At 37.4% G+C, this 23,488-nt stretch overlaps 3 protein-coding genes across 3 annotated transcripts; all 3 read left to right on the forward strand.

Annotated features, from left to right (window-relative positions):
• Positions 1 to 206: 206 nt before the first annotated feature.
• On the forward strand, positions 207 to 2,375 carry LOC119729991 (E3 ubiquitin-protein ligase TRIM71-like). Its single transcript, XM_038202782.1, has 3 exons — positions 207 to 1,658; positions 1,931 to 2,212; positions 2,364 to 2,375. The coding sequence occupies exons 1-3, from the start codon at positions 207 to 209 to the stop codon at positions 2,373 to 2,375; spliced, it is 1,746 nt and encodes a 581-aa protein (XP_038058710.1).
• A 6,491-nt stretch (positions 2,376 to 8,866) lies between these two features.
• LOC119730800 (E3 ubiquitin-protein ligase TRIM71-like) lies at positions 8,867 to 11,098 on the forward strand. The gene is made up of 3 exons (XM_038203831.1): positions 8,867 to 10,352; positions 10,608 to 10,863; positions 10,924 to 11,098. Exons 1-3 carry the CDS (start codon positions 8,886 to 8,888, stop codon positions 11,079 to 11,081), a joined length of 1,881 nt encoding a protein of 626 aa, XP_038059759.1. The 5' UTR covers positions 8,867 to 8,885; the 3' UTR covers positions 11,082 to 11,098.
• Positions 11,099 to 19,054: 7,956 nt separating this feature from the next.
• LOC119729992 (E3 ubiquitin-protein ligase TRIM33-like) lies at positions 19,055 to 20,357 on the forward strand. The gene has a single exon (XM_038202783.1). The coding sequence runs from the start codon at positions 19,143 to 19,145 to the stop codon at positions 20,355 to 20,357; it is 1,215 nt and encodes a 404-aa protein (XP_038058711.1). The 5' UTR covers positions 19,055 to 19,142.
• The last annotated feature ends 3,131 nt before the right edge of the window (positions 20,358 to 23,488 follow it).

Raw genomic sequence — 23,488 nt, forward strand, 5'->3', positions numbered from 1 at the left:
TCTCGGTCTTGTTTTTTTTATCCACCCTGTATGTGCAATGTTTTGTGCACAGAGATCAAAGTTCATCGTTTCCTCTCAAAAATGTTCTTCCAACACGTCCAATAATAACAAAAATGTTAACAAATGTTGTTTTATTTTTGCTCTGGTTGAATATACAGATCTGTGAAAATTTCTGCAACTTTTTCGGACACTCGACAAAAAAAAGAATGGCGACTGGTGGTACAGCTGAGGTTCTGGGAAAGATTGGCGAGCGTCATCTAGAATGCTCCATTTGCTTGACCCGTTTCACTGAACCCAAATTTCTTGACTGTTTGCATACTTTTTGCTTGAACTGTCTCCAAAATCTTAGACAGGGTGAAGATCCCCAAGGTGTCAAACTGAAATGTCCCCTGTGTAGACACGAAACAATCCTTGGAAGAAAAAGAGTTGAAAATTTGCCTACTAATCTCACTCTGGGCGCCTTAGTGGAGGAGTTTACAATACAGGAACAGCTTCTAAAAGGTCAAGGGTCAGAGATCAGATGTCAAAGTTGTGATGCAGAAAATGCCGCAATCTCATTTTGCATGGAATGTCCGCATTTCCTGTGTCAGAATTGTAAACGTACGCATGAACGTCTCCCAGCATCAAAATTTCATAAAACCTTCACGATGGATCAACTCCGATCAGGAGAAGTTGCCTACAAAAGTAAACTAAGAGAAGAACCAAAATGTGACAAACATGCCGATCAGAATCTAAACATTTATTGCAAAACATGTGAGCAGTTGGTATGCACAACTTGCTCTGTTCTGAAACATGAAAAACACTCTCGTTTTGACATATCAGAAGCTTTTGAAGAATGCAAACAGGAAATTTCAGACCTGATCACAGAGGCTGAACAGAGGAAAACAGCACTGTGCGAAAATAAGGAATGCATGGTTAAGTCCCACAAGAAACTGGATTCCATGTTTGAGTCCACCAACAAGAAGATCTCCCAAAAGGCTGACAAGGAGGTTGCTAGGATCAGGGAGACAGAGAAGAAACTCAAGAAAGAAGCGAAAGAGATCTATAAAAACAGAGTCAAGACATTTGAGACTGCTGAAAACAATAACAATAAAAAGCTCAGAGAAGCAGAGCAGACACTGGGTGAGGTGAATCAGCTTATGACTCAAGAAATACAGAATGAAATTTTGGGTCTCAAACCAAAACTCCTGCAAAACCTCCAGAAGTTGATGGAGAAACAGCAAGAGAATGTGCCTGACAAGTTACACTACATTGACTTTCATGAGGGTGACGAGAAGACACTAGGAAGGCTGATTCTGAAAGATAAGTGGAGATTGAAGAAACAAATTGTATATACAGGTACAACTGATTCTGTTGCAGTTTTCTCTGACGAAATAGTCACAGTTAACGAAAGCAGCAAAGAGCTAGTGAGTCATGTACCATCAAGCAGCCGCAAATCCCCCGTCACTTCCCAAAAGCTCAATATGCCAGATCTAAGAGACCCACACCAAGTTGCAGTCAACCAATTGGACCAGCTCATCGTACTTGACGGTCCTGTCATCAAGACCTTCAGCAGAGAATACGAGCTTCTCCATCAGTTCCAGCCAGGAAGAGGGTCAGACAGCAAACCAACCTGCCTGGCAGTGGACGACAACAATCTGATAGCAGTGGGCTACAAGGTATGGATACATGATGTACCGGTAAACTTGTTTAGGATTTTGAAGAAAGACAATTGACTACCTCTTGTGCCAAACCAACACTTGACTGATAAATTACAGGCCAAATTCAGTATTCAGTGCCTCTCCATTGAACAACTGCAGTGTAGGCCTACTGGAGAAAGCATCATTATTTGTAAAGTGTTGGGCCTGGTTTACATTGTATGTCCCACATGATTGTAATACGGTACTTACATACATACATGTATGAACTTCCATTCTTACCACACCACCAGGCAAAGCACGAGATCAGCCTGCACAAGCCAGACGGAACCCTCCTCAAGAAACTACCAGCACCAGGGATCACTGATCAACTGGCCATCAGCAACAAGCATCTCATCTACATCAAATCTAAAGCTGAGGATAAACTGGCTGCACTAGATTACAATGGTGAGGCAGTATTTGAGGTACCGGAAGACTCTGGGGGCTTGTTAAAGAGTCTTTGTTGTGACAGTCAAGGCAATATGTATGTGTTTCACAACCCACTTTATACTAGGATGGACCATTTGCTGGCCATGGTGCGAAGAACTCAGAAATGCTCAAAAATTACACATATTTATGTCTTCAGTCCTGATGGACGAAACATGGGGCCCCTATCCAACAATGATAACCTCCCACCTGTACATGTAAGTGTTCTTGACACTGTCAGTATGACCTTCACACCTACAGGTGATCTGGTAATAGGTATAAAAGATTTATTAAGATTCTATCAACGTGTTTAAAGTCTTCATGAAAATAACATCAATCCTCCCCCCCCCCCACAAAAAAAGGCAAGTAAGCTGGTCCCAGAGTGCACACAATTCCATTAAACCGATTAAGAATGGCCATTCACTGGAAGTCTTTTCATACATCTGGTCTTAACAATGGGCCGGATTTACAAGGGTTATCCTCGGTCAAATATTTGGGCCAAGGTGAGACTAAAGCAAGTCTCAGTGCAACTGCAAGTATCAAAATAAAGCTGCCCTCATCATTCCAACATGATAATTTTGTAAACTATTCTCACTTTACAACTTGCACAGCTAAACAATTCATTCAACCTCAAAGTCATAGAGTTAAAGAAAACAAGTTTAATGATTATGATAAGAAGCAGTATTTGGATAACGAAACACACTTGTGCTGCAATGACCAAAATACTGGGTGATAGATTAAGTCGACTTGGGGATTAAAAATTAAAATTGCAATTTGTCACCCATAATTTCATTTAATCTATTCACTAAATCAGTAGTGCTGTGAATGTATATTTAGTGTTCAATTATTCTAATTATTCTAGTTTTAACTGTGTCAGCCATAAAACTGGCCATCAAACTGGATTTTCTGGCACTTGCAATCGTTTAACTTGCAGGTAGTTCAAAATATAAAGAACATCATTTAGCTGTATGTATCCCTACATATGTTTTCAAAGTACATGTAGCAGACTTAATGGCCCCCCCCCCCAAGATCTTGGCCATCAAGTGACGAAAAATTGTGAAACTCGGTACATGCATCTATAGAGCAACTCATCAGGAACATATAGGTCAAAGGGTTTTGGAATTATAGCTAATTAATTATTTATATACGTGTATGAATAGTAAATCTGCTCTGTGTACACGACGTATACGGGAAAAGTCAGTTTTTGCCGGAAAATTTTTCGCTGCGCAGCAACCTGTTGTCCGATTTTTAGTATCAAAAGATGAGCAGGGCTCGAGGCTAAAAAGTCATAACAGCTTGGGTCGCCAAAAAATGTTTTCAAGGCTATCGCAAAAAAAAGTTGAGGGGGCCGTCCCCCCTCCCCCCCAGCCCTATTAGGGTTAGGTAGCTTTTGATGACTGGTTTGCATTTGACAACGATAAAACCAGGCACCTTATACAATTAATATAACATTTTGCACATTTTTCATCATCTCCCCGAGTCAACTCACATTTTTAGAGTATTTGACATGTTTGAATAGAAAAAAAACTTTTCGGATATTTGGTGCACGGCTTGCATAGATAAGAGTATTCAAAATTTCTTGTAGAATATGACCTGACTATGGGCTCTGTGCACAAGTACCCCTTCAATGGCCAGAAACGGAGAGTTGGGGGAGACCTAGACTGGTTCCCATTCCATCCACTGAATATTTTGAATGATCCAAATTTATTGGGGGTAAGGATTAGTCTGTTGGACCATCGCAAGTTAAATTTGAATGTATTCGCACGCTGACGACGCCTGATGCTCGCAAAGTCACTATGGCTTAGCTCTGTGCACATTCAGGATAATTACCGGGCAAGTCGTGCGTACTTCGCACGCGAACCAGTACAGCATGCACACATGGTGTGCCATCCAAGGGGTTCTCAAAAGTGGTAAAAACGCACCCTCTTTTGTTGGTGCACTGAGCCCATAGGGCTTTCTCACTGACCATGTGACCCAGCCTACCGTTACATCCAGCTACAGGACAGTCAGCATGGCCATTGTAGTAGGAAAAGATCGTATAGCGCACCATGCAGTAGGTAAAGACAGTAGGCAAGCCTTCAAAGCTGTGATGATGGCAAAAACTGTGAGAAAAACACGAAACCCACATCCAGTGCTGGGTCCGCATGATTATGACAACTGTACACGGCGCAGGTACTGGTAGTGACCGTTGTGCAATTAAATAAAGAATAACATGTTCTTTTACATGAAAATAAGCCCTGTATAGCATACAATGCACAACATGGTTGGTAACCAAACGCTTGCCTACCACAATGGCGGCTGACTGATCACAGGGAACCCGGATCTGGTCATGTGGTACTTTGAGATCATACGATCGGAACCTACCGTATTGTCAGGAAGCATACAATAATAATCATCATCCGAACCATGTGTAAAGGATCAGATTACCTAGCCAAATTAAAATTGAGTTCGGAGAAATATCTAAAAAGCACATGAACAAGGAACTTCTGAATTCTTTTGTACATGTAGGTAAAAGTTTGAAATGTCTTTAGTGTGCATGTATATAAGGCTGCATTGCGTGCGTATGGATCAAACGAATTCTTTATTTACTCATTGTAATGGATTATTCTGTAAAATTGCTATATTTTGTCCTAAAAAACAGAATAGGAACCAGGAGACCAGAAGGGTCGAGGAATTAAATGGAGGGGGGGGGGGGGGCACGCCGGCTATGCCCCCCTCTTGATCAGCTGCAATCAATAACATCCGTATAATGTGTGTGAATTTTTAGAGCCATTTTAATTATAGATTACAAAGCTCAGAAATGGTTTTCAAATCCAAGCAAAGTTGGCAGTAAAGTAATAGCTTAAAAGCTTAAATAATCATTGAGGGAATGTTTTTACAAGTTGTAAATGTTCCCAAATTGTCTTGAAAATGTGCTTTAGCAGCCACTTTAGCAATAATATGTGATGGTGCTGTAGTACAGTATGCTTGTATGTGACTACTCACGTGTACATGATGTATTAAAAGGTAGGATAATTAATCTTGAACAACAAAAATCTTACAAGTAGTTTGGGGCTTGATCTTAAGAAATCATGGAAAATGAATAATTCTGATATGGTATATCTCAATCAAATATCAGTTTTCAGGATGATCTTTTATAATGTATGTGTATATTAATCGTAGAGTACATACACTGTAATTATTGTGATTTGTTTCTCAATTAAAGGGAAGATACAACATAAAACTACCAAGTTTTAACGAAATACCTTACTAGGATGTTGGTAAATGCCAGCCTAAAGCATCCTTTAAAATTATGGCACCTGGTGTCAAGTCATTTTCAAGAAAATTGTATTTTTGTATACATTTCCAACGGTGGTCGGCCGGCCACCGTTGGAAAAACCTAACTATTTTTCAACTACTGCTCCAAATTTACAATTTTTTTTCAGTCCAAATTTTGTTTGCTACATTGGTTACATGTACATGAACGGGTGCAAGCCAGCTAGACTGGTTCCCTTACCTTACAATTTTCTGACATCTATAAATTGATCCATTTTATCTTTAGTGGAGTCAGGGAACCAGACTACTTAAACTTTTTTGTTTTTCTTGGTTTTTCCAGCATTTTCATAACACAAAACTTCAAACATGTCAGTGTAACAATATTTGATCTATTATACTAACCCCTAGTTCATTTCTGAAAATTGCAGCAAAAGCCAATGATGTACATTCCCTTTAACACGGCTGTTGTTCAGTGTGGAATTGTTGCAGCCAGTGAAATGTACAAACAATAAGTGATTCCTTCAACAAATATCTGATGCTCCTGGCAATCATTAATGATATCAGTTTTAGCATAGAAAATTACATCGTGACAAAAATGAAATTTCTGCTAACATGGATCAGATTTTTTCACTAGGATTTAAGTTTGTTATTACTTTTTCTATTTAGTTTAGTCCAATGTTGTTAGATAACATTATGTGTATGGTTTAACACTTTGCAAATATATACGAATTGTCATCAAAATATGATTAGAGCTACATTTTTGGGGCAGCAAGCCATGGCGCCAAAATTTGTGCAGACATGTTTTTTTTTCGAATTTCAGCCAATTTTTAACTAAATACAAATGTACATGTACTTGGCTTGCCATATCTGCTGAGCAGTAGGCCTAATTCAATGGAAACAAAAAATACAACAAAATCCAGGCTAACCTAATTGGCGTCTTAAAAATAAACTTTAAAAATGCTCTTTAATATTATGGCGCTATACTTATTTTTGCTGTTAAAATTTGTGAATGATGCATCATTAATTCATTTTTCCAAATTGCAGAGTTAACCAAAAAAAGACTGGTTCCTGACTCCGAAAACTGTCAGCCATACAAGGACCAGAAACCAGTCTACAGCACTGGATTTTTGTTTGTGTGTTTCTTATTCAAACTGGTTTCTGTATTTCTTCCCCCTGTATTTCGTATATAATTATTACATTAATTGTAAAGGTTGTGGGGTAAAATGGGCAAATAACTTTTTTCCCTATAAATTTGTTTTCATTTATATCTAACATGTGATTTTTTTTTCTAATGGAACGTCACCTGATTCTATTGTGATTTACTTCAGTCTCAAGCTAATCTTTTTTTACGGCTATAAAATAAAAATGTACGTGCATAAACCAGTCAATTGAGTGTCACTTGTGCCATCTTTAGATCACTGAATTTTTTTAAAAACATTTGCACATTTTCTTCCCCTCATTTGAGTGCAAATTTGAGCTCAAATGGAGCACAACGCAGGTGCATTAGTATCCTCAGGCAATTTTTCCTTTTCCATTTTTCTTACCGGAATTTGGCCGTGAGAGATTTAACTGTGTTAGTATGCTAGGTTTAAAAACAGACTGGTTGAAAAAAAATTATCAGAATTGCGTGCCTGTTTGAACATAAAATGAAATGTGTGAATTGTGAAAGCCTATAGCTCTGACTGACAAACAAGAACAAAGGACAATACCGCACCGTCACAACTTGCCCTTTCATTCGGCAATGTAATGTGTGACGCCCACAGGTACTGAAAAGTTTATAAGAGACGTAATTCACGTTAAGTGAAGCATGGGGTCATGTGACACTTTGGTAGTTTGCGGAAATAAGCTATACGCCATATTTACTCATGCTGTTGTACTGAAGAGGTTAGAGCTAAACTTTACCGTGATAAGCGAAGATACTTTTACTGAAGCAGTCAGATTTTCTATGGAGTTAAACTTGTGTGCAGGATCATCTGGAGGCTGCATTTCAATGCACTACTGGTGAGTTTTTAGTCAGAAATCCAACGTCTGTGGACCAGTATGTTTAACTTTAGTTTTGCCATCTCTTACCCAGGGCACACTCCAACATTTTAAGCAGATTGTATTTGGGATCCTACACAAATTACTACATATAAAAGAAAGCAAAAAAAGGTCAGATAATGAAGAACAATCATATACCATGACATCAAAAGATCCTGAATGTATAAATCACCTTGCTATCTTTGAAAAAGGTTACATAAAATAAACTATAATTTAACTCATGAAAGATAATTCAGCAAGAGCCTAAAAGGACCAAACCAAAAAACTCAAAATTCATAAAATTCTCATCCACCAATTTCCATGACAATATATTATGTCAACGTAACAGTTCAAGATTTTCTAAAGACTGACTGATTTTTATTGGGAAAGGTTTAATAAGTCAAAGAGAACAAAATTGATTGAACAGTTAACCCATTTCTGATCTGAATAAATGTCATTCAAGGTTCCTGATTATGCATGCAACATTTTCATTTAATTGTACCAGCAAGCAAAACCTGTGGGACAGAGATCCCTCTTTTTGCAAAAGGAACCTCATAGTCAAAAATTTATACACTTCAAAGGAGTATCAACAAATCTGTGGTGTGAATTTGTTACGTTAGACTTATTTTGGAATATTTGAACAAAGTTCAATTAAAATTTAAAACACTTAATATACATTTGCCTAATTCTTTTACAGACATCAAGACAATTACAGTATTTTACCAAAAAATGGAGTCCTTATCACTTGCTATTTTTTTGCAATACATAACTTATTTACTTTTTCAATGAGACTTAATTGCCGAAAGAAATCAGCCCATGTTTAGTTACTTATAGAATTATTATTTTGCAAATTTCGAATTATTGGCTGCCAGACAATAATTCTGTTATCGTGGGGTAGGCTGGTTCCAGCCCCACACTCAGCATCAATAATGTATGGATGGGAGCCAGCCTGCTCATAAAGCAGATCTGTTTGTGCCCAAAACAAAAATCTTTATTTCAGATAGTTGCAAAAGAGTCCAAAAAAGGAAAAAGAGGATTTTTGTTGGAATAAAACTGATAAGTTGTTAATTTAATTTATTAAAAGAACTTAACTTTGACAAAGTGCAGGAAGAACACAACTTTAAGATGCGTAGACATAATGGCTGAGTTCAGAATCATCCATAATCCACATGACCAACAACTTTTTTTCTAAACACATCCTTGTACATGAATTAATTATTGGGTGCGATCTGCAAAGGCTTCTTACCACAGATGCTGCGATTGATTTTCTTTTCCAACTGTGAGTTAATTTATTCATGCTGTGTCAACATCAAAAATTGATATACACAAAGAAGTTACCAAAAATATAATCAACAAGCACCTGATAAATCAGACCAGTTATATGCATTGTGATTAAGTTCATCGTTTCATCACAAAAATGTTAACAAATGTTGTTTTATTTTTGCTTTGGTTGAATGTACAGATCTGTGAGAATTTCTACAACTTTTTCGGACACTCGACAAAAACAGAATGGCGACTGGTGGTACAGCTGAGGTTCTAGGGAAGATTGGCGAGCGTCATCTAGAATGCTCCATTTGCTCGACCCGTTTCAATGCACCCAAATTTCTTGACTGTTTGCATACTTTTTGCTTCAACTGTCTCCAAAACCTTAGACAGGGTGAAGATCCCCAAGGTGTCAAACTGAAATGTCCCCTGTGTAGACGTGAAACAATCCTGGGAAAAAACGGAGTTGAAGATTTACCCACTAATCTCACTCTGAGTGCCTTAGTGGAGGAGTTTACAGTACAGGAACAGCTTCTAAAAGGTCAAGGGTCAGAGATCAAATGTCAAAGCTGTGATGAGCAAAAACATGCCTCTTCATTTTGTGTGGAATGTTGTCATTTCTTATGTCAAGATTGCTATCGGGCACATGAACGTCTTGCAATAACAAAATCTCATAAAACTTACACGATGGCTCAACTTCAATCAGGAGAAGTTGCTTACAAGAGTAAACTAAGAAAAGAACCAAAATGTGACAAACATGTAGATCAGAATCTCAATGTTTACTGCAAAACATGTGAGACGTTAATATGCACAACTTGCTCTGTTCTGAAGCATGAAAAGCACTCTCGTACTGAAATATCTAAAACTTTTGAAGAATGCAAACAAAAAATTGCAAAACTGATGACAGAGGGTGAAGAGAAGAAAGCCACACTGAGCAATGCACATGTTTGCATAGTCAAGTCTCGCCAGAAACTGGACAGCATGTTTGAAGCCACCATCGAGAAGATCTCTCAAAAGGCTGACAAGGAGGTTGCAAGGATCAGGAAAATGGAGCAGGGGACCAGAGAAACAGAGCAGAAACTCAAGAAAGAAGCTGAAGAAATCTATGAAGACAGGGTACAGAGGTTCGAGACTACTATAAACAGCAATAAAGAACAGATTAAAGAAGTAGAGCAGACACTGGATGAGGTCTACAAAATCATGAAAGAAGAAATTCAGACTCAGATTTTAGATCTCCAAGCAAAACTCTTTCAAAACCTCAAGGAACTGATAAAAAAACAGTCGAAGACTGTGCCTGAAAAGTTGCACTTCATTGACTTTCAAGAACGTGATGAGAAGACACTTGGAAGATTATTTCTCAAAGATGAATGGAGACTGGAGAAACAAATGGCTTACGAAACCAATTCTGTTGCAGGTTTCTCCAATGAAGTAGTCACAGTTGAAAGGTATCAAGGGAAACTGGTGAGTCATGTACCAACAAGCAACCCCCAATCCCCCTTTTTATTCCGAAAGCTAGAGATACCCGATCTAAGGAGGCCACAGCAAGTGGCGGTCAACCGATTGGACCAGCTCATCATAATTAATGGTCGTGTAGTCAAGACCTTCAACAGAGAATATCAGCTTCTCCATCAGTTCCAGCTAGAAAGCGGGTTTAACCACAGACCGACCTGCCTGGCGGTGGATGACAACAATCAGATAGCAGTGGGCTACCAGGTATACATGTACATGTGATGTAAACAAGTTTAGGATTTTGAAGAAAACAATCTCTTGTGTCAATCTTACAGTATGTTTTCAACATTATTGTATGCAGCCAGTGCCTAAATTCAGTGCCTCTGTCTCCTTTGCAGTGTATAGGCATGCAGTGTACTTTGGTAATTACCATTCTTTGTAAAGGGTTGGCTAAAAGAAAAATGTTCCAAATGATTGTAAAACTTAAGTATGGATTCCTATTGTTACTACCATCACCAGGTCATGCAAGAGATCAGCCTACACAGGTCATACGGAACCCTCCTCAAGAAACTACCAGCGCCAGGGATCAGTGATCAACTGGCCATCAGCAACCAGCATCTCATCTACATCAAACTCTATGAGGGTAAAATGGTTGCACTAGATTACAATGGTAACAAAGCATTTGAGGTAGATGTAAAGGGCCCCAAGAGTGTTTGTTGTGACAGTCAAGGCAACATTTACATACTAGTATCCACACCGCACATTGACCAACAGAATCTTATGGAAAGGGTGCTGTCTGTATATTTACCACCGGTACTGGTATCACATCAACAACACATTAAAATCTTCAGTCCTGATGGACAAAAAATGGGATACCTACCGGTATCCAACACTGATGACCTTCCACGTTATGCACTTTGCATGGCCTTCACACCTTCAGGTGATCTAGTGATAGGTACATATGATATGTTACGAATCTTTCAACGAGTTTAAAGACTTCCAAACTTCATGAACTTAGCATCAATTCCCCCCCCCTTTCAAAAAAATTCAAGGCAAGTCTAGGAAAGCTGGTCCCAGAGTACACACAATTCCATTCAATTGATTCAGAATGGCTATTCACTGGAAGCCTTTTCATTCACGTGGCCTACACAATGGGCTGGATTGAGCCCATTCACTGGCATTATAGGGTAATTCTAGTTCAAATATTCGGGCCAAGGTGAGACTTGAGCAAGTCTTAGTGCAAGTATCAAAGTAAAGCTGCCCTCATCATTCAAACATGATAGTTTTGCAAACAATTCTCACTTGTAAATTTGTAACCAGAAAAAATTCTTTCAACCTAAAACAAAATGGCAGAAAGACTACATAAATAAAAAAGATACATACATGATCTTTAAATAACGGGATGAGAAGCAGTATTTGGATAACGAAAAACTCTTGTGGTTTATGATCCAGTAGGAGCTGCAATGATCCAAATACTGGGTAATGGATTAAGGTGAATGGGGAATTAAGAATTACAATTGGAACTTGACTTGTGAGATTTAATTGATTCAATCCATTCACAGTTGTAGTGTTGCGCTTTTTTGCATTGATACGATTATTCTACATGTAATTTGGAGTTGATCAAATAATCAAATATTAAAATCAATCAGGATTTGTGGGCACTTGCAATCATCAAACAGTGCAGGCTTATAAAAATAATACAAAGAACATCATATACATGTATGTATGAATAGATATTTTGAGGTAGCGGAATGATTGATATTTGACAGATAAAAGAACAAATTTGAGCTACCAGCCCTCACAGCTCTCAAACCATGATTTTGAAGTGGCTTTGATAGACAAGGGTGTCATTTTGTAACAACAATAAAACCATGCAACTTCATCATTTACTTGAGACCACTCACAGTTTTCTCATATTTGAATGGAAAAAAGCTAAATCAGACATTTGGTGGATAATAGAATAGTCAACTATCTAATGGTACCGGTATATTATCTCGCCCCTAAGCATGAACAATGAATCTGTGATTACCTCAACAGAATGTTGTGGTTAATGTTAGTTTACGTACTTTGAGGCTTAAATTCGACGTACTTCCTGAGTCCGTATGACCTTGATAATAATGATGTATGTGGTACTAGCAATGTATTCACATTGTACTATTATTTCCAGAAAATGACTTGACTACAATCGAGTCTCGTTCGGAACTAGCCAAAAACTAAACTCGTTCGGACCTAGCCAAATTGTTTGTTATATCAGAATTTTGTATTAAGAGGAACATCGGTCGTGCATATAAATGCACAGTTGGGACCAAGGCTTTATGTTTGTTATAACCAGAATTTTGTATTAACAGAGTTTGTATTAACGAGAGTCGACTGTATATGGCTCTCTCACTGACCACATGACCTGGCCTACATCTGGATATCGGAACGTCAACATGGCCATTGTAGTAGGCAAAAATTGTAAAGCGCCGCATGCAGTACAATGTAGCCGGCAAGCATTTGAACTGCGATGGATGGCAAAAACTATGAGACAAATGCAGAGCCAACAACTACATAAAGTGTTGGGTCGGCTGGATTATGACAACCATAATGGTACATGGCACCAATAGTGATCATTATGCCATTTGATAGGCTAAAAAATGTGAATTTACTTTACATGAAAATAAGCACTGTCAAGTTTACAATGCATGACGTCGTTGCTAACTATACACTTGTCACCGCATGGAGGCCAATCATGGGGAAACCGGATGGTCATGTGGTTCTTTGACGTCATACGATCGGATCTTATTGTAGGGGAGCATAAAGGTTGATAATTATCATCTTAACCAAGTGCAAAGGATGTGATTTCCTTGCCAGATTAGGGGAGAGTTGAAAGCAATATTCAAGAAGCACATGGACCAAGAACTTCTGAATCATTTTGTAATTTAAGAGCCTACATGTAGGACTTAAGTATGGACACATTTATATACATGCATTGCATGTACATGTATGTACACGGATCAAGGAATTCTTTATTGACACATTTCAATTGATTATTCTGTAATAAGGCCAGAGAGGTAGAGGAAATAAACTGAGAGAAATTATGACATGTAGAGCTTTAGCGAGAAACTGCAGAGTTTGTAACACATTGCAAAAAAAACTCGCTAACAGGATATGGAAGAAACAAAAAAGAGAATATTCCAAACCTTACAAGAATTACACAGCGTTTTCTCAATTTTTAATGGCATACATGTACATGTACAATGTATGTGGGTAATTGGGCAAGTGTGAAGTGAAACACAAGGAAATCACCTGATCTGAGGAAAAATTGCACGCCTGTATTTTTATACTGTATTAATAAATACCTTGGAGAGTTGATGGTATCTGATTGGTCGAGACTCGATCACGTGGCCGGTCATTAACGGTGATAATGGACCGGCTTCAAAGATCAAGCGAATAAATGGCCCCTGAACCAGCCCCGTTCAGCCCCATGCAAGCCAATGATTGGTCAAAATATAGTAACAGTCCTGCGGTAGCTTTTAACAATTGAGCACTGCACATGCGCTCAACCCCCATCGCGTGAGACTGACGCGCGCGTACGCAACACAGTTGCTAGGGATGCATGCGTGCGCGCGCGTAAGGAAGTTTTGAAACGACATCGTACGGCAGTACAGTGCAGTATATACTGAGGATGTTTACCACGAAAGCGTAGATCTACGATTTATTTTCTTTGAACACTTCACCCACCGACATATTCACCTTTCCTAAACCAAGCATCTTTGTAATTCCGGACACAAGGAATGTGTAAACGAGATTTCAGCTTCCTCCGTCAGGTAAAGATATGAAAACATTGTTGTAATTTGTTTCGCTACGGCAGCAGTTTCTGTTGAGTTTACGTCGTTATAGCTAGCTGTTAAGCTAAAATATGGCCCATGAACATGAACACAAAAAAGTCTGGAAATATCGCCGAAAGAAAGTCACAAAATTGGAGCATTTTAACTGTTTATTTCGTTAAAAAGGTATTTATTAATGGGAATAACAGTGTGAGGATCCGGTCTTCACTGCGTGATAATGACCGGGTGTGGGGGTGACCGCTGTTAATGGACCTCGACTTCGTCTCGGTCCATTAACAGCGGTCACCCCCACACCCGGTCATTATCACGCAGTGAAGACCGGCTCCTCACACTGTTATTCCCTTATTGTAAGAGCAATATCAGTGACGGATCCCGCATTTATGGGAAGGGTGGGGAGGGTGCTGAAAATGGAGGCAAACTGTTGGGCATGTATTTGCTCGTGGGTAAAGATGTCTGTCTTTAATGCGATTAAATAGTTAGTTGACAGAAGAAGAAAGGGAGAAAAAACAAAACGTACTTCCTAAAAAATGTAAATTAATAAAAGTTTAAAAAGGGGGAGGGGTGCAAACTGCACCCCATTCCCCCCTGGATCTGCTTCTGATTTTACATTAATAATATGCATTTAATGTACTAATAACATGGAAAAGGTATGGTGTACATAGGTACATGTATGTAGTTTACAAATTAAAGAGCCAGTTTAATTACAACGCCGAGCTCAGCAAATGTTTACAGATCTAAGCAAAACTGGGAGTAGGGTAACAGCTTAAAAGCTTGAATAGTCTTTGGGAATTCTTTTTTTAAAGCTTGTGTACTTTGCCAAATTGTCCTGAAAATGTGCTGTAAGTGCCACTTTGGTAACAATATGTGATGGGTAGTGTGAATAACTGTATGCAGCTCTTTAAACAGTATGAAAATTAATCTTGAACATAAAATATTTTGCAAGTAGTCTAGAGCTTGAACTTAAGAAAAATGAAAACTGAATAACGCTGATAGTTGTCGATCAAATATCGATTTTCATGATGCTCTTTATAATTTTATGCGTGTTATTAGTAACAGATCGTTTTGTCTTAAAGTTAAGTATGCTTGTACATGGCTTTCAAATATGAATAAGAAAAAATAAGAATGTTACATTGCGTTTAATTTTGTAAACGTTCAGCAAACATTTTCAGAACCACATTCACAAAGGCTGACGCATCGCCTGCCCATTATTTCTGCAGACCAGCGTGACTGACATGATAAATCTGTTTGACATCATAAATAGCGGGCAGTCATTGAAGAGGAAAAAAAGTGATTTACGTCTAAATGTTTTGAAAAATGTATAAACGGATTAAAAAATATTTGTGTAAACTTAAGAAAAATTGGAATGTTTTCCTTTAACAATAAATGTATGCAAAACTATACTACTTTGACAGTACATGTAAGTTTCTTTTTATTTAAACACAGCGATTCATTTTTCAGTGTCGAATTTTTGCAGCCAGTGAAATCACACAAAATTCCTTCAACAATGTAGTTGATTCTACTGGTCATAATCAATGATATCAATTTAACACAAAAAAAACTACATCATGACAAATATGGAATAATTTTTAAATGTGTCAGATTTTCACTAGGACTTAAAGGGAAATACAACATTTGCAAAAATCAAAAAACAAACTACCAAGTTTTTACGAAATACCTTGCAGGATGTTGGTAAATTTCATTCTAAAGCAGCCTGTAAAACTATGGCACCTGGTGTGAAGTCATTATCAAGAAAATGATAACGGTGGTCGGCCCACCACCGTTGAAAAAAAACTGACTATTTTTCAACTTCTGCTCCAAATTTACCCTTTTTTCAGTCGAAATTTTGTTTGCTATTGGTTACATGTTCATAAATGGGTGCAGGCCATCTAGACTGGTTCCCTTACCGTATAATTTTCCAGCATGTATAAATTGATCCATTTCATCTTCAGTGGAGTCAGGGAACCAAACTACTTGAAAATATTTGTTTTTCTTGGTTTTTCAAACATTTTCGAAAACAAAACTTCAAACATGTCAGTGAAACAATAATTTGATCTATTATACTAACCCCTCATATAGTTCATTTCTAAAAAATTAAAGCAAAAACCAAAGATGTACACTCCCTTTAAGTTGTTTATTATTTTTTTATAAAATGTTTATTGATCCATATTTGTATTTTTACACATTCTGCCAAAAAAAGAAAAAAGAAATGCCATCAAAAGATCGTTCAAGCCACAAGTCAATTTTTAAAATCAGCCAATTATTAACCACATGTATTTGGCTTGCCATTATATGCTGATAAACAGTGATTCAATGGAAACAATAATTAACATATCTCAGCTTTAAGGCTTCTCTAAAAAAAATCTACTTTTGATAATTTGTGAAAAATAATGTGTCATTACAAAATGTTCATGTTTTTCATTTTTCCAAATTAAAGAGTTAAAGGTAACACACAAAAAAATCCCAGTAGTGGAAGATTGGTTCCTGCCTCCAAAAGAAGTCAGACAGACCAATGGAAGGACCAGAAACCAGTCTACAGCCATCAATTCTGGGTTTTTTGTCTGTTTTTTTAATTCAATATGGATTCTGTGTTTTGTGTTTTTTCTGTACTTCTTATAAATATCATTATTGTGTGAATGGAACAAAGGTGGTATTTCTAAAAAATGATGCCTTGTGGAGACCTAGGTATAATACAGAACAAAAGATTGTAAAGATCTCCACAAGGCAATTTCTAAAGATGAATACGTTTCCACAAGGATTTCACTAATTCACTATATATGGATTTTACTCAAAAAAATAGGAATTTTAAAAGTATTGTGGCTAATTAAAGTATTTTATTTAAGGGACATTTGGTCAGAATTTACTCCCTGTAAAGTAATTCTGGTTAAACATGTTAAAAAGGAGCATTTTGAAAATGTGTCTTTCGACCCTCTCAAGATTTTGGACAAGAGAACAAAGCGATGTCTCCACAAAGATACAAATTTGAGTATGGGTGGGGTTCAATTCATATCTGAAATATACATCCAGAACTAAAATAACAAATGGAGTGTCATCTGATTCTTTTGTGATTTACTTCAATCTCAAGATTCTTAATTTTTCAGGTATAAAATAGAAATGCATCAACTGGTCAATTGAGTACCATCTGTGCCATCTTTAGACCACAGAATTGTTTTATTGTTTGCACAATTTCTTACCGGTTTACCCTCATTTTATTTCATTCCTTTGAGTACAAATTTGGGCTCAAACGGATTACAAGCATAATGCAGGATTGTTAATGTTACTATCCTTCAGAAAGTTTTCATTACTTATTTTTTCGTTACAAGAATTTCACCATGAGAGATTAAACTCTATGACAGGCGTTCTTGCAAAATGAGACAGAACTGGGCAGAGGACAAAATGGGGGTTTGCAGGTATTATGAAAGCGAATAGTTTCTCCTTGTAATTCTGTTTATTGCTCTTCAATTAGACATTCCATTGACAAGTTATAGCTGTACAAGGTTCACATTTATCAACAAGTCAAAAAAGAACATGTAAAATGCTGAGCAAAAGGCCTTCAGGCATGCAACTGGGAAGTCACAAAAAAAGAGGAAATTCAAATCTTTCCAAGGCTTTGTACAGTGTTTGTCTATTTTCAATGGCACACATGGGAGGCAAAAAATAAAGAGGAAATCAGCTGATCCAAGGAAAAGTTGCACGCCTGGGCCTTTACATTTTTACTGTTGTGAAGTCGTGAATAATGAAAGATACCAATTGTTTCCCATTTAAAACATTTTTATTCCGTATTTTTTTAAAAACTATTTCCTTTAAAATATGCATATTATGCATATCAAAATATTACAAATTCAAAAAATTATCTTAAATTATCCCCCCCCAAAAAAGAAGAAAAGTAGGAATACTTGAAAGCCTGATGCCAGATTATAAAACAGATTGGTTTCAAAATTTAATCAGAATTGCACGCTTTTTGTTAAAGCCTACTGCTCTGACTGACAAACAACCATTTGAAAATACTGCACGGTCACAACTTGCCCTTTCAGTTGACAATGTAAGGTGCAAGGCCCACAGGTACTGAACAGTTGATCAGCGAGGCAATTCATGTTTAGTGAAGCATAGGGTCATGTGACCCTTTGGCAGTTGGCGGAAATAAACCCGGGTGCCATATTTACTAATGCTGTTGTACTGAAGAGGTTAGAGCTAAACTTTACCGTGATAAGCGAAGATACTTTTACTGAAGCAGTGAGATTTCATTTGGAGTTAAACTTGTGTGCAGGATCATTTGGAGGCTGCATTTCACTGCACTACTGGTGAGTTTTTAGTCAGAAAATCCAACGTCTGTGGACCAGTATGTTTAACTTGAGTTTTGTCATTTCTTTACCCAGGGCACACCCTAACATTTTAAGCAGGTTCTATCTGGGTTCCTACAAAAATTACTACATACTAGAAAGTCTTAAAACATCAGATAATGAAGAACAATCACATACCATGATATCAAAAGATCCTGAATGATTATCACCTTACAATCTTTGGGAATGGTACCATAAAATATACTTTAAATTTGTTTTATCACACAATTCAAGTAATGCAAAATTGTTCAGCAAAAGCAGAAAAGGAACCAAAAATCCTCAATACAAAATGCTTGTAAAAACCAAGAGGTAAAATTCAGCCACTAATTTCCACGGCAATATGTTGTCAACGCAACAGTTCAAGATTTTCTTAAGATTTTGTGTTGGAATAAAAGTTATTAAGTTTTTAACTTACTTAATTTATTAAAATAAATAAACTTTGATAATTACCAGGGAGAACACAACTTTAAAACCCTAACAGTCCTGAATCCTCCAATTCTAACACAATTTTGCACACCCCCTAGGGAGTTAGGGTGATTGTAAACATAATGGCTGAGTTCATAACAAATTTGTTTCCCAAACACACCAAGTACATGTCCATGCATAAATTATTGGGTGAAGTCTGCAAAGGCTTGTTTCCACAGATGTTGAAATTGATTTTCTTTTCCAATCTGTGAGTTCTTTTATTCATACAGAGTCAATTTCAACAATTGATAAAGTTACCAAAAATATAATCAACAAGCACCTGACAAATTATGTGCATTGTGATCAAAGTTCATCGTTTCCTAACAAAAATGTCAACAAATTTTGTTTGATTTTTTGTTTCGGGTGAATGTACAGATCTGTGAGAATTTCTGCGACTTTTTCGGACACTCGACAAAAAGAGAATGGCGACTGGTGGTGCAGCTGAGGTTCTAGGGAAGATTGGCGAGCGTCATCTAGAATGCTCCATTTGCTTGACCCATTTCGCTGAACCCAAATTTCTTGACTGTTTGCATACTTTTTGCTTCAACTGTCTCCAAAACCTTAGACAGGGTGAAGATTCCCAAAGTGTCAAACTGAAATGTCCCCTGTGTAGACGTGAAACAATCCTTGGAAGAAAAAGAGTCAAAGATTTGCCTACTAATCTCACTCTGAGTGCCTTAGTGGAGGAGTTTACAATACAGGAACAGCTTCTAGAAGGTCAAGGGTCAGAGATTAAATGTCAAAGCTGTGATGAGAACAATCCAGCAATTTCATTTTGCACGGAATGTACTCATTTTATATGTCAAGACTGCCACAAGGCACACGCTCGCCTGGGAATTACAAAATCTCACAAAACCTTCACGATGGCTCAACTCCAATCAGGAGAAGTTGCCTACAAGAGTAAACTAAGAGAAAAACCAAAATGTGACAAACATGCCAATCAGAATCTAAACATATACTGCAACACATGTGAGCAGTTGGTATGCACAACCTGCTCTGTTCTGAAACATGAAAATCATTATCGTGCTGACATTTCAGAAGCTTTTGAAGCATGCAAACAAGAAATTGCAGAACTGATGATAGAGGGTGAAGAGAAGAAAGCAATACTGAGCAATGCGAATGAATGCATAGCCGAGTCCCGCCTCAAGCTGGACATCATGTTTGAGTCCACCAATGAGAATATCTCCCAAAAGGCTGACAAGGAGGTTGCTAGGATCAGGGCTTTGGAGCAGAAAATCAAGAAGGAAGCTAAGAACATCTATGAAGACAGAGTCAAGACATTCGAGACTGCTAAAAACAATAACAATGAAGAGCTCAAAGAAGCAAAGCAGACACTAGATGAGGTGAATCAGCTTATGGCACAAGAAATCCAGACTGAGATTTTGGATCTCAAACCAAAACTCCTTCACAATTTCAAAGAGCTGATGAAGAAACAGCCAGAGAATGTGTCTGACAAGTTGCACTTCATTGACTTTGAAGAACATGATGAGATGTCCCTGGGACAATTACTTTTAGGGAAAGATGAGTCCGAGTCTGAGTCTCCTTTTAACAATCCCAGGTTGGAACACTCATACTCATGTGATGTCGAGTGTCAATTCGAGAGTATGTCACCTGGTGTGAGTCTCGAGTACCGGTAATTTAGGTGGAGTCTGAGTTTGAGTCACAAAGGTCAAGTCCAAGTCTGAAATGAATTTGCCATTTTTTTTCCTTTTGCAGTTAAATGAGTACATGAACCCAAAGTTGACAAGTTTAGGATTCGTAGAAATCATAACCAAATGCCACAATACATTGAAAATTGTTGCTTTCAGGTTTTAAATGAACAGCTTACATGTGTACGTCAGATTAAAACACCAGCTGATTGCAGAGTTTACATGTCAACAAGCACAGGTTTTCCATTTTATCCCAGATGAAAATGAGGGTACCAGCTGTGACCAAGTTGCTTTCATAGAGTTACCGGTACCTTTAAAAAAAAACTATAGAGCTCACTTGCTGTACATGCATGTGATGACATGGATGCGTGCCTCCATGTTTTAGTGGACCAACTTTTGAATATTTTCTAAATATTGCACTCTGTACCGACCGGTACGTGGGCACATGGGTGAATTTTGCAAATGTGACGTGTTGGAGGTAGTTTTGGCACAAAAAGTCAGTGATGGTTGCATCTGAACAACACTTGGGCCAAGATTAGTTGGAAGTACATTGTAATACATATGTTGGAAGTAATAGTTCAACCAATATGTAGCACTAAGTGATCACGATCACAAGATGAGTGATATTTGGGAACGATAACAGGAAAACCCTTTTTCTGTAACTTTTGTTTGCTACTGCCTCACAAAAAAATGTATGTGCACTGTCAGATAAAATCTGAAAGTGCACTTTAAGATGTATAGAAATACACCAACCGGGCCTGTCACTAAGGGGGGGGGGGCAGGGGGGCCGGCCTCCCTGGTGAACAACTGGTTCCCCCACCCCCATCGGCAAAAAAAGTTTTGAAAATGTACTGTTAAAAAAAGTAAAACCTTTTTATAAATTTGCAGTAATTCCACTTCAAGCTAAGCTTGGTATCCACTACTTTCAGATTAGCACCCCCAAATTAGGTAAAAACGCCAGACTGCTATTACGAGCAAACGCTTCATTTTTATGAAGAAGTAAGTGACATAGCTGTTTCACCTAATTTGGGGATGCTAAACCTGAAAATGATGGACGTCATTACTGCAAATATAAAAAATAAAATACATAAAGGCTTTACTTTTTGTAAATGTTCATTTTCAAAATGATCAACTCATTTTAGGTGTTAAAAACAACTGAATAAATAACTCACAAAACAGGTCTTGGGTTTGTTGATTTTATACCGTTGAAGGTACAGTGGAATGCTGCTATAATGAACATTGCGGGATCCACAGAAAATGTTCATAATAGTGATTGTATGGTATAGCGACTTTGAGCAGCGCCCTCTTTTGTGCATTGTTAGCAAACTGACATTTCTCACATGTCGTGGCCGCACGTAGAATCATCACAAAACTTCAGCAACGGGTGGCTTTTCCTTCTATTCCTTGGGGAAATAATACCACCTGTTACTCTTCAACATTCAAGTCCGTTTGACGTTCGGGTATTAATGAATTAAAAGTGGCCCAAAAAGTGTTTAATATAGCCGGCAAATGTTTGTTGACCAGTTGACTTTTTTTTAACAATGATGTTTATTACGTTTTGTACACAAAAACGGGAGTCAAGGATGATGTTTGGTGAAGCTGAATGTTCAGTATTATGGTGTTCGGTATAGTGGTATGTAGTTTAGGGTTTGATCTTAAGAAATCATGGAAACTGAATAACACTGATGGATCTCAAATAAATATCATATCAGTTTTCATGATGATCTTTTATAACGTTATAAATGTGTGTTGTTACTAACAGATTGTTTTATCTTATTATAAGTATGCTTGTACATGCATGACTATCAAATGTGGATCAAAATAAGGATGTGACTTTGTTTTTTTAGTTTGTAAACGTTCAGCAAATACCGGGTATTTAAACATTAAAACCTTTAGTTAGCCGTCGCACAAAGCCTGCCCATTATCTGCAGATTGGTGTGATTGACATGATAAATAGCGGGCAGTCCTTGAAAGAGTAAAAGCGTAACCACTTTTCCCCCTAATGTCAACAAGTACTGTGGTGCTTCTAAGATGCCAGTCGATCTACAGCCATTGATTTTGGGTTTTTGTTTGTTTTTTTATTCAATATGGATGCTGTGTTTTGCGTTTGTTTTCTGTATTTCGTATCATTATTGAGTGAATTGAACAAAGCTGGTATTTCTAAAAATGATGCCTTGTGGAGACCTGGGTATAATATGGAACAAAAGATTGTAAAGATCTCCACAAGGCAATTTCTAAAGATGAGTATGTTTCCACAAGGATTTCACTGTATGGAATTTACTCAAAAGATAGGAATTTCAAAGGTATTGTCGCAAATTAAAGTATTTTATGTAAGGGATATTTGGTTGGAATTTCAACCCAGGAAAGTAATTCTGGTTAAAAAATGAGCATTTTGAAAATAGCTTTCAACCCTCTCACAATTTTGTACACAAAAATAATAAAGCGATGTCTCTAAAACAAGGATACAAATTTGAGTATGGGTGGGATTCAATTTATATCTGAAATATACGTCTGGAATTAAAAAACAAATGGAGTGTCATCTGATTCTTTTGTGATTTACTTCAGTCTCAAGATTCTTAATTTTTTCAGGTATAAAATAAAAATGAACATCCTAGCATCAACTGGTCAATTGAGTATCATCAGTGCCATCTTTAGACTACAGAATTGTTTGTTTGTTTGCACATTTTCTTACCCTCATTTTATTTCACTCATTTGAGTGCAAATTTGGGCTCAAATGGACTAAAAGTATAATGCAGGATCGTTAACATCCTCCGGCAATTTTCATTCCTTATTTTTTTCCTTACAAGAATCTCACCATGAGAGATTGAACTCTATGCGAGGTGTTCTGGCAAAATGAGACAGAACTGGGCAGAGAACGAAATGGGGGTTTGCGAGTATTATGAAAGCGAATAAATTCTCCTTACAATTCTGTTTATTGCTTTTCAATCGGACATTCTGTTGACAAGTTTTGACAAGTTATAGCTGTGCAAGTTTCACATTTATGAACATGTCAAAGAAAGTACAATTGTAAAATGCTGAAAAAAGTTTTTGACTGTTGTGTAGTCGGGAGTAATGAAAGATACCGGGTACCGATTGTTTCCCCTTAAAAACAAGTTCCG

Source organism: Patiria miniata, unplaced genomic scaffold (assembly GCF_015706575.1).
Source record: "Patiria miniata isolate m_02_andy unplaced genomic scaffold, ASM1570657v1 HiC_scaffold_22, whole genome shotgun sequence".
Classification (NCBI taxonomy): domain Eukaryota; kingdom Metazoa; phylum Echinodermata; class Asteroidea; order Valvatida; family Asterinidae; genus Patiria; species Patiria miniata.

Bases quoted from the DNA above. Each gene is read 5' to 3' on its own strand.
- LOC119729991 (XM_038202782.1), top strand. From the start codon at position 207: ATGGCGACTGGTGGTACAGCTGAGGTTCTGGGAAAGATTGGCGAGCGT. The intron at 1,659-1,930 runs GTATGGATACAT...CCACACCACCAG, and splicing joins TGATAGCAGTGGGCTACAAG to GCAAAGCACGAGATCAGCCT.
- LOC119730800 (XM_038203831.1), top strand. From the start codon at position 8,886: ATGGCGACTGGTGGTACAGCTGAGGTTCTAGGGAAGATTGGCGAGCGT. The intron at 10,353-10,607 runs GTATACATGTAC...TACCATCACCAG, and splicing joins AGATAGCAGTGGGCTACCAG to GTCATGCAAGAGATCAGCCT. The intron at 10,864-10,923 runs ATCTTATGGAAA...CACATCAACAAC, and splicing joins ACCGCACATTGACCAACAGA to ACATTAAAATCTTCAGTCCT.
- LOC119729992 (XM_038202783.1), top strand. From the start codon at position 19,143: ATGGCGACTGGTGGTGCAGCTGAGGTTCTAGGGAAGATTGGCGAGCGT.